Here is a 12095-nt window from a genome sequence, read left to right as displayed (position 1 = left end):
ATTTGCATCAGTGTACAAACCTGGACTCATTAGTCTCTGTGTGAATACCAACCAAATTTGACACTTGCCTCTTCAAATGAATGTTCATAGCCATGACTTGAGAAGAATAAAGGCTGTCTGACCTGTCTTTACCAACATGGAACAGCAATTCTTGAATCAAAGCAGAAAAGTATCTTACCTGGAACTACTTCAAAAAGAAACTTCCCTGGGCTCTCTTCATTGCAGGGATGTTCAAGCACTTTATTTCCAGGCAGGAAAATTGTACCCTGTGAACACAAATGTCCTAAATATCAACATCATCAGATGGCAAATATCATCATCAGTGAACATCCAAGGTGTGTCTGTAACCCAGTATTTAGTGATATGCATCTGACTCATTTATATTCCCAGCTAATCAAAAATCACATAACAGCATCATATACATTCAACATTTAACAAATATTTGTTGAGCACCTCATAGATATAAAACACTGTGTGAGGTGCTGAGTACTTTTTTTTTTTTTGTAAAATAATTTATTTATTTTAATAGGAGGCTAATTACAATACTGTAGTGGTTTTTGCCATACATTCATATGAATCAGCCATGGATGTACATGCGTCCCCCATCCTGAACCCCCCCCCCCCCCATCCCATCCCTCAGGGTCATCCCAATGCACCAGCCCTGAGCGCCCTGTCTCATGCATTGAACCTGGACTGGTGATCTATTTCACATATGATAATACATATGTTTCAGTGCTATTCTCTCAAATGATCCCACCCTTGCCTTCTCCCACAGAGTCCCAAAGTCTGTTCTTTACATCCGTATCTCTTTTGCTGTCTCGCATATAGGGTTATTGTTATCATCTTTCTAAATTCCATATACATGTGTTATTATACTATATTAGTGTTTTTCTTCCTGACTTACTTCACTCTGTATAATATGCTCCAGTTTCATCCACCTCATTAGGACTGATTCAAATGCATTCTTTTTAATAGCTAAGTAATATTCCATTGTGTGTATGTACCACAGTGGAGATTCCTTAAAAACTGGAAATAGAACTGCCATATGACCCAGCAATCCCACTGCTGGGCATACACACTGAGGAAACCAGAACTAAAAGAGACACATGTACCCCAATGTTCATTGCAGCACTGTTTATGAATAGCCAGGACGTGAAAGCAACCTAGATGTCCATTGGAAGATGAATGGATAAGAAAGCTGTGGTGCTCTTTTAAGCATCAATTTAGTAAATGTATTCTGTGTGCCAAAACCTTTTACTGAGCTTTCAACCAGCATAATATTATTTGTTAGAAAAATCTTATAAGGTGGGTATTGTATATCCCCATTTTATAGCTGCAGAAACCAACGCAGAAGCATTCAATAACATAGCCAATGCTCCCATAGCCTTCTCTTCATTATCTTCTCTCTTTTCTATTAAATTTTCTTTTCTTTAGTGGATCATTTCTGTCAGTTCTGAGAAATATTTTTTAAACTACTTTTTTGACTCCATCTTCCCCTCCAGTTCTCATTTCACTTTTTTTCCCCTTGCCTAGCAATGAACTGTCTACACTGAATCCATTTATTCATATGGATCCACTGCAGCTTGGTAAATTTTCTTTTTTTTTTTTTGCGAGGGCAAGAAGGGAGTTTATCTCTAGCGCGCTAGGGCCCAAGTCTCATCCCACACAAGGGAATCCAACAAGAGCCCCGAACAAAGGAGTATGGCGGCTTATATACAGGCAGTCCTTTGTCTCAGTTACAGGAGTAGCTGGCATTACATGATTGGCCAGGCAGGATGAGCGCATATCCTGTCTCTTTCTGGTAAACATGACTCAGGTCCTAGAGACCGTCGTTTGGTCCCTAACATTCCCCCCTGTCCTTAGATCATATAGAGGAATCTTCCTCTCGGTCCTGAGACACAGTTTGATATTGTTGTCAAAGCACAAACAGCTGTACGGTATTTATGCGTTCCTTTACAAAGGCTGCAAGTCTATTGATAATACATGGGCTGAAGGTAAGCATTAGTAAAAGTACTAGCAGGGGTCCTAGCAAGGTGGAGATTACGGTAGTCAGCCAAGGGGATTGTTGAAACCAGGATTCAGACCATCCCTGCTGAGCCTCATGTTCTCATTTACGCTGGGCTAGTCCTTTTCTCACTTTGGCCATAGATTCTCTAACTATTCCTGTATGATCCGCATAGAAACAGCACTCTTCTCCTAGGGCAGCACAGAGTCCCCCTTGTTGCAGAAAGAGCAGATCTAATCCCCTCCTGTTTGCTTTTTTCTGGATTGAACCTTATTCCGACTTGTGCATAATTGCAACTTTCACAGCTAAAAGTTGGATCTCTGAGGACCCTAGGGAGGGGCTTGGTGAATGAAAAATTAAGTAAATCTCGATTTCCTACTTGCAAGCGCCGAGGTCCATCATTAGAAGTAACACAATCCCAAGTTTTACAATGAGTCTTGTGCCCCCCCCCCAACAGGTCTTTCAGTCATGTCTGGGTGCGCCTGGGCACGCCCAGAACCCTTGTTCTCGGAGATAACCCCTAGCCCAAGGCACATTTACCATCGGCTTAAGGTCAAAGTACAAGTCTGGCCACCATGCGTTTGGTGGATGTATTGCGGTGGTGGAGTTCAGCACCTCTCGTGTTAGTCCATTTTGCAGCTTCCAGGTGATTTTGACGGGTTGATGCGGGTTCACGCTGGCAACTCCGGAGCAGAGTAACCGGGTCATCCACAAGAGGGCCCAGCCGAGTTGTCCTGGTCCTGTTGGCGCCTTCGAAGCTTTAGCCTCAGGGGGTTGGATGGGTGCAGAGATGCTTTCCATTTTTTCTTAGCGTCTTCCTGCTCTGCTGAAGCAGCTGGGCGTACATGGTTGCAATGCACCCAAGGCCCGATACCGTCGACCTCGGTGAAATCTATTTCCCAGTGTTGCCCTGGTCCTTTTCCCCAATACCTCAGTCCTGCATGTTGTCCTTTTCCTGGCCTCATCTGTTGACACGCCTTACAAGCATGCACTATGTTCTTTACAGTTGTCTGGTGCCGGGGAAATCGCAGGTGCGCAGTTTGAAAGAGCATCAGAGTCTTTTTTTTTTTCAGATGAGTAGACAAGTGTAAATGCTCACATAGTTGCCGTCCCAACTGAGCAGGGAGTATCAAGTAGCCGTCTGAGTCTCGGTACCATCCATCTTCACCTTTTTGAAGGTTGGTGTGTTTTTGGATCCAAGCATGGTCTGTGGATGAATACTCAGGGGTTGGGGGCAGAGTTTCCATACCTGGAGGTGGAAGTCCGATCGCCAACACAGGGGTGATGAAATCTTCATCAGCTACTTTTTGAGCTGCCAGGTCTGCGGCACGATTCCCTCGTGCTGTGGGGCTGTCACCCTTCTGATGTCCAGGTACGTGTACTATCCGTGAACTTGACTCCTCAAGAGCATTCGGCACTATCAACTACTCTTTCCTGATGTCTTTCTTTCCTTGCTGTCTTAGTTTCTCCAGGTTTTCCTTTTATTTTTCTGTTGACTGAGTCTCTTTTGCTGGTTATAACTGGATTTTAAATGTTAGCGTTTTCCAGAGATTTATCCAATGCTTCCTTCTCCTCTGACTTTATACACTCTTTCTCTAAGCTATCTCATCCATGCCTATGACTTAAATAACCAACTAGAATCCAAAGAATATCAAGTTAATATTTCTATCAAGGACTATCTGACCTCTAGACTTTTGTATCCAAGAGCTTATTTGACATTTCCATTTGGATATTTAAAATGCATCTCCAACTAAACTTAGCAAAATTCAAATGCAGTTAATTCAGGTCCTGTTTATATATTCCCTAAAAGGTCTGTATAGACAAAGCTATGGTTTTTCCTGTAGTCATGTACGGATGTGAGAGCTGGACCATAAAGAAGGCTGAGCACTGATGAATTGATGCTTATGAACTGTGGTGCTGGAGAAGACTCTTGAGAGTCCCTTGGACTTCAAGGAGATTAAACCGGTCAATCCTAAAGGAAATCAACGCTGAATATTAATTGGAAGGACTGGGAAAGACTGAAGGCAAAAGGAGAAAGGGGCAGCGGAGGATGACACAGTTGAATGGCATCATGGACTCAATGGACATGTCTTTGAGCAAACTCTAGGAGATAGTGAAGGACAATGGAAACTGGCATGCTGCAGCCCAGGGGTTGCAAAGAATAGGGCATGACTTAGTGACTGAACAACAACTTAGCACCACCTTCCAATCAGTTGCAAAAGCCAGAAACAGAGGAGTCATTGTCTCTATGGTGTCTCTACTACCACCACGCCCTAGTCCAAGAGACTGTATCTCTTATCTGGAATGTGTCAAATACCCCTTCACTGAATTTCTCACACTACTCAAACATCTTTTAATTATTTTTTTTTCTTCTTAACATGGTCAGAGTGATCTTTAGAAACATAAATTTGAGCTTGCAACTTTCTTGCTTAAAAGTGTCCTAAGGCTTTCCTTTGTCTTAAAATAAAGCTCTGGGTGGGCTTCCAGGCTGGTACAGTGGTAAAGAATCTGCCAGTCAATACAGAAGACACAAGAGACATGGGTTGGAAAAGCCCCTGATGCTAGAAACATTGAAGACAAAAGGAGAAGGGGGCAGCATAGGATGAGATGGTTAGATAGCATCATTGACCCAATGGACATGAATTTGAGCAAGTCCGGGAGAGAGTGGAGGACCGAGAAGCCTGCAGTTCTATAGTCCATGAGGTCGCAAAGAGCTGGACAGGACTCAGGGGTTGAATGAAAATAACAACCAAGCTCTGGGTGGCCTGGCTCCATCTGCCCCTCCAAACTAATTTTCCCACACTTACGCTTTTAGTACTTTCTATAATCCAGCCAACTGCCGTTCTATAAATGACACCATGTTCTCACTTGCCTTAGGACTCCATTCTCTCTTTGTTGTTTTATACCCATCTTTCAGACTGACTACATATAAACTATACTTGCGTAATTTCCTGAATGTTCCTTAGACTAATTTACCACTGTATGTAATTATGTTATTTGTAAAATTATTTGATTAATGTCTATCTTCATCATTAAACTCTAAAAGAGAAAATATAGTATGCTTTTTAAATTTTTTATTTATTGACTTATTTTTATCTTATATTTATTTTTATCCTCAAGGTATGTGGGATCTTGGCTCCCCAACCAGGGATCAAACCCATACTCCCTACACTGGCATTGTGGAGTTTTAACCACTGGACCACCAGGGAAGTCCCAACAATGTATGTTTTGTACCTTAAGCTACCGGCAAAGCCTAGCACTTCGCATGGCAAAAGGTTAACGCTTTAAAAAAGAGTATGGTTGAGTCAATGAGTACTGTTAGTGCAATAAAACTAGTAATCCAAATAAAGCACACTGGGATTCAAAAGCCTATACTCTTGTCCACCATATTATATTGTCCACTTTCCCAGCTTGAAGCAATATTTAGCTCAAATACTTTACACAACTTTCATTCTACCTTGCTTAGCACAGAAAATTATAGTCATCTTATTGGTCCCTCCATCTGAGCTTAGAGTGATAATGGATAGCACTGTCTAACTAAAACCCAGGGAATTAGAGGTTAGAAGGGTCCCTCCCTGCCTGTACTTTACAAAGTGAGGTATTGGAGGCAGTGCCTTTGTTTATCTCCTCCAGGAAGTAAAATGTCTTAGTTCTCATCACAACTAATGTTCCTTTGCCTATGGATTCCGTTTTACTTTCTAATTTTTTTTTCTTAATTTAAGACTTTGAAATATTCATGGTAATTAGGATCATTATAGAGAGGTTTATATAGAGTACTAAAATCAGTTGTTTCGATTACTAGTGGATTTTACTTACTGAAATGATTTTGTGAAATAATTAAATGTGTGATTTAGCCCAACTTTAGAATATACTATCTAACTTTCAACATAGATACAGCATTCATTTCTGACTGAATATGCATGTATATGCATGTATATACGACTCATTTAATTCTATGTCTTCAGGTTCTATACAGAATCTTAAACTGTATGTGTGCCTTATATGTTACACTCAAGCCACTCCTCTGCATAAATTATTCCCCTCCCTCCATGAAATCCCAATCCACCTTGCTTGGTAATTAAAAGATAGAGTTATGCTGTCCTTCGTTGTCTCTTTCGTAGATGAGAAATAACTACTTCTGGCTGAAATTTTCAACTTCATGTTCAAATCTGATATTATACAAGTTTTATATTTTGACAGTTTTCCAAACAAAATTATGTGAAATTATGATGTAAAAATTATAGTTTATTTACCAGTAGGCAATGTTTAGGACAGGGTATACTGTAATTGACAAACATTTACTGTAGTTACTTCATTAAGTCATTCAATAAGTAAAATAAAGTCCTTTAATTAAAATGCCTAATTTGATCACTTTGTATAGAAACCAAGCAGTTAAAATCTATAACTAAGGGAAAGGTATTAGCTGTGATAGTTACCTTCTAAATATTTTGTAAAGTATATAGTCAGAAAATGCACATAACCAAACACAAAAAAATCTATAATTTATCCATCACCATAGACAACCAATATTAAAACAATACACATCTCTCCATTTGTATTTGTATATAAATATATATGTGTATTAAATACACCGTATTTAAAAAAACAGTCAAAATATTTATCGTGTACTTCAAAACTTAGGTCATATGTTGTTATTATGCTAATTTAATAATCTACATCATTTTTAAAAACTAGTACAGTATAGTACTTACTCAAATATACATACTTTCACATCCTCTATTCTTATAAGTCTAATTTTTGGTGTTATATATAACATTTTCGTGAACATCCATGAAGCTAAATCTCTGACCTTTTCCTTAACTTGTTCTTTAGGACAAATAGAGAAATTATTAATCGTACTCAAACATATGCACTGTTCATGTGGGATTGCTTAATTCTTCCAGAGTTGCTCTAAACTAGCTAACCAAATGAACAACTAGTAAGTATATATAATTCAAGTGCTGGTGGCTCAGATGGCAAAGAACTTGCCTGCAATGTGGGAGACCTGGGTTTGATCCCTGGGTTGGGAGGATCCCCTGGAGGAGGGCATGGCTACCGACTCCAGTATTCTTGCCTGGAGAATCTCATGGACAGAGGAGCCTGGCAGGCTATAAATCACAGGATCACAAAGAGTCAGATACGACTGAGCGACTAAGCACAGCGCAGCAGAGCACATATTATTAAAACACAATGTATTGAGATACAACCAGAAGTCAGATACTATTTCTAGAACTATCTCAGGTGATGTCAGATATGTGAAATAAATAAACTCTACTTTCAATAGAAGATTAACACAGTATATAACTTCAGAACTAGTAAGTGCAAAAGTATGTTGAAAAACAAAAAGAAACATAATAAAAGTTTAAGAAGAGAGTGCCATAAGAGCAATCTGATTAGTTAGGAAAGATAATAGGAAAGAATTTTTTCTTTTTTTTTTAAGAAATTAAGGCTTTAAGATTGAATGAGCAAGGGATCAGTTCAGCTCAGTTTAGTTCAGTCTCTCAGTCATGTCCAACTCTTAGCAACCCCATGGACTGCAGCACACTAGACTTCCCTGTTCATCACCAACTCCCTGAGCTTACTCAAACTCATGTCCATTGAGTCAGTGATGCCATCCAACCATCTCATCCTCTCTTGTCCCCTTCTCCTCCTGCCTTCAATCTTTCCCGGCATCAAAGTCTTCTCCAATGAGCCAGTTCTTTGCAAGAGGTGTCAAAGTATTGGAGTTTCAGCTTCAGCATCAGTCCTTCCAATGAATATTTAGGACTTATTTCCTTTAGGATGGACTGGTTGGATTTCCTTACAGTCCAAAGGATTCGCAAGAGTCTTCTCCAACATCACAGTTCGAAAGCATCAGTTCTTTGGTGTTCAGCTTTATTTATAGTCCAACTCTCACATCCATACATGATTACTGGAAAAACCATAGATTTGACCTTAGATGGACTTTGTCAGCAAAGTAATGTCTCTGTTTTTTAATATGCTATCTAGATTGGTCAAGGCTATGGGAAGAGCCTGATGTGAAGAGCTGACTTATTTGAAAAGACCCTGATGCTGGGAAAGATTGAGGGCAGGAGGAGAAGGGAATGAGAGAGGAAGAGGTTGGATGGCATCACTGACTCGATGGACATGGGTTTGGGTGGACTCCGGAAGTTGTCGATGGACAGGGAGGCCTGGCGTGCCTGGGGTTGCAAAGAGTTGGACCCAACTGAGCGACTGAACTGAATTGAGGTTGGTCATAGCTTTTCATCCAAGGGGCAAGCATCTTTTAATTTTATGGCTGTAGTCACCATCGGCAGTGATTTGGAGCCCAAGAAAAGAAAATCTGTTTCTGTTTTCATTTTTTCCCCATCTATTTGCCATGAAGTGATGGGACTGGATGCCACGATCTTCGTTTTTAGAACACTGAGTTTTAAGCCAACGTTTAAGAGAGGCCTGGCGTGCTACAGTTCATGGGGTCGCAAAAAGTAGAACATGACTGAGCGACTGAACTGACTGACTGAAGGATTGTTAGTGACGTGGAGGACATGCTGTAGGAAATATAAGCCTTAGCAGAGGATGTTGCAGTTTACGTCCATGACAGCTGAGACCCACAGAAGGTTCTTGAGCATAGCACAGGAGATTTAAAAAATACCAGCCTCTTAGTAGTTTGCTGCTAAGTAGTTGCTGCTGAATCACTTCAGTTGTGTCTGACTCCGTGCGACCCCATAGACAGCAGCCCACCAGGCTTCCCCATTCCTGGGATTCTCCAGGCAAGAACACTGGAGTGGGTTGCCATTTCCTTCTCCAATGCATGAAAGTAAAAAGTGAAAGTGAAGTCGCTCAGTCATGTACAACCCTCAGCAACCCCATGGACTACAGCTTTCCAGGCTCCTCTGTCCATGGGATTTTCCAGGCAAGAGTACTGGAGTGGGATACCATGAAGCAATTAATTTGACATAAAATGGCAAAGTCAAGCTATAAATGTGTTAGCAGTAGAAATCTGCATTAGAGATGAATTATTGGAGATCTATGTCACCCTGCTTATTTAACTTATATGCAGAGTACATTATGAGAAATGCTGGACTGGAAGAAACACAAGCTGGAATCAAGATTGCTGGGAGAAATGTCAATAACTTCAGATATGCAGATGACACCACCCTTATGGCAGAAAGTGAAGAAGAACTAAAGAGCCTCATGATGAAAGTGAAAGAGGAGAGTGAAAAAGTTGGCTTAAAGCTCAACATTCAGAAAACGAAGATCATGGCATCCGGTCCCATCACTTCATGGGAAATAGATGGGGAAACAGTGGAAACAGTATCAGACTTTATTTTTTGGGGCTCCCAAATCACTGCAGATAGTGACTGCAGCCATGAAATTAAAAGATGCTTACTCCTTGGAAGAAAAGTTATGACCAACCTAGATAGCATATTCAAAAGCAGGGACATTACTTTGCTGACTAAGGTCCGTCTAGTCAAGGCTATGGTTTTTCCTGTGGTCATGTATGGATGTGAGAGTTGGACTGTGAAGAAGGCTGAGCGCCGAAGAATTGATGCTTTTGAACTGTGGTGTTGGAGAAGACTCTTGAGAGTCCCTTGGACTGCAAGGAGATCCAACCAGTCCATTCTGAAGGAGATCAGACCTGGGATTCCTTTGGAAGGAATGATGCTAAAGCTGAAACTCCAGTACTTTGGCCACCTCATGTGAAGAGTTGACTCATTGGAAAAGACTCTGATGCTGGGAGGGATTGGAGGCAGGAGGAGAAGGGGACTACAGAGGATGAGATGGCTGGATGGCATCACTGACTCAATGGACGTGAATCTGAGTGAACTCCGGGAGATGGTGATGGACAGGGAGGCCTGGCGTGCTGTGATTCATGGGGTTGCAAAGAGTCAGACACGACTGAGTGACTAAACTGAACTGAACTGATTATGAAGAAATATGAAAGAAGCTGGTTATAATTTTAACTCAGGGGATGAAGAAGGAAGAGTCAAAGATGACTTCAGTTTTTCTCTTCTGTATATTTTAAAGAAAGGTGTTACCTCTTGTTAGAAACGAGGAGTTAGGAAGAGTCCAGCTCCATGAAGCCCATGCTCTTGAGCCCAAGTTATGTGATACTCTTTCATTTTCTTTTAGAAGCTATGTTGGGTATTCTCTATTTGCCCTCCAGATCTATCCATCAGTCTGTTCTGTATCCCAGGAGACTAACCTCTATAAATTGCATAAACCAGGCTCTCTTGATGTCTGACTTCAGGCTGGGTTTGAGAGGCCATAGCAGGTAGTCAGAAGGCCACCAGAGTCAAATCAAGATAACCATTGATCTATGTCACTCCATGTTAGGCAGTGTTTGACGCCTGTTGTACTGATTACCTTAGTCCACAAGTTCTAACCCTGCAGGTTCTCTGGCGTTTCCAGTGAACACATGGTGGTTTAGTCACTAAGTTGTGTCTGACTCTTGGGACCCCATGGGCTGTAGCCCACCTGGTTCCTCTGTCCATGGGATTTCCCAGCCAAGAATGGGTTGCCATTTCCTTCTCCAGGGGATCTTTCCAACCCGGAGGTTGAAGCTGGGTCTCCTGCATTGCAGGTGGATTCTTTACCTACTGAGCTAACCAGGGAAGACTAGAGAGGTAATGGGTTCCTCCCTGTTTTTAGCTCCAGGGCTTTTTCACTATCAGTTGGTTTCCTTTAGCCTTCCCAAAACTTTATAAATGATTTCTTTATCACACACCCTTCAATTACACCTTTTGAAGCAGAGCTATCAACTTTTTGCCGGGGATCTTGAGAAAATAACCAGGGTACAAATATTCTGGATTTTTTTTTTTAAGAAAGAGTATATTAACCTAAACCATGGTGTTCAACATGCCTCATTGCAAATTTTGGATGATCAGAGAGAAGAGGCTCAAGAACAAAAAAGGGAATGTAATCTTTTTGACAGGAGTTCACTACATATGGCAATAATCAGCATATTCAGAATGGAATTATACTTAGTTTTCTCCCCTCTAGGGACTATCCCTTTATAAGGAATCTTTAACTTTCAAATGGGATAATATGTTTTATATATATATATATATATATATATGTATATTTGACAGCTAAGAGTTGGCAAAAGAAACATAATTCAGAACCACACTAGTATTTTGCTATCAGCTAAAACTGCTATTAGAAAAGCAGCTCATCTCTAGTTAATATCAGATCCGCTGACAAGTGCTCCTTCTGATCTTTGAAATCCCATGGACTGTAGCCCACCAGGCTCCTCTGCCGATGTGATTTTTCCAGGCAAGAATACTGGAGTAGGTTGCCATTTCCTTCTCCAAATATCAGATCACTGAGCCCAAACCACAAGATGTAAGGCTAGATGCTGTTGAAAATAAACATGGTATTTCTTATTCTCTGGGATTTGGACTGGAAAAAATATAGGCATGTGCTTTATCTTTGTTAGTTTCATAAGTACTATAGCAAATTCTCTTTTTTCCCCAGTATGAACAATGATCATGAGCATCACAAGAAACAAGGTGAAGTCTCAGCTTGACAATATATATGAATTTTTAATGTGACCAGTCAGAAGTTTGAAAATGATATCAAGGGAGGAAGGCTCCAGAAGGAGGAGATATATATGTGAATATGACTTATTTGAATTGATGTATGGCAGAGACCATCACAACATTGTAAAGTAATTATCCTCCAAGTTAAAAAAAAAAAGAAAGTGATATCAAGGTGAAATAAATATTACTCAACAATTTTTATTAGAGTATAATAGAGAAGGTTTGAGTAGAGTAGATTGGTATAATTTGCTTCTTTGTAGCAAGTAACTTCATTAATTCATTCAACAGTTATTAAATAAGACATAGCATGTGCTAGGCCCTGTCTTAAGCACAAAAAAATGGAATGCCAGAAAGTCCTATAATGTCTTTATACTCCTGGATCTGAGAATCACTCAGGAAAGACAGAAAATAAAAAATAAAAAATAAAAAACAGAAAAACAATTACAGACAAGCCCCTGTCACAAAAAGGAAATAGGATACTCAGTTCAGTTCACTCACTCAGTTGTGTCTGACTCTTTGCAACCCTGCGGACTGCAGCACACCAGGCTTCCCATACTGTATGCTTATAA

General features: G+C 40.5%; 1 protein-coding gene across 2 annotated transcripts in view; it reads right to left on the bottom strand.

Moving 5' to 3' along the window:
* Positions 1-12095, bottom strand: part of ARHGAP24 (Rho GTPase activating protein 24) — an 887096-nt gene that overhangs the window by 303192 nt on the left and 571809 nt on the right. For both annotated transcript variants that reach the window (XM_060417388.1, XM_004009967.6), the window contains exon 3: positions 179-266. In XM_060417388.1, the coding sequence (XP_060273371.1) occupies positions 179-266 (88 nt within the window). The remainder of the gene's footprint in view (positions 1-178; positions 267-12095) is intronic.

This window comes from Ovis aries, chromosome 6 (genome assembly GCF_016772045.2).
Source record: "Ovis aries strain OAR_USU_Benz2616 breed Rambouillet chromosome 6, ARS-UI_Ramb_v3.0, whole genome shotgun sequence".
NCBI lineage: Eukaryota > Metazoa > Chordata > Mammalia > Artiodactyla > Bovidae > Ovis > Ovis aries.
This window is presented reverse-complemented; position numbering and strand designations above follow the sequence as displayed.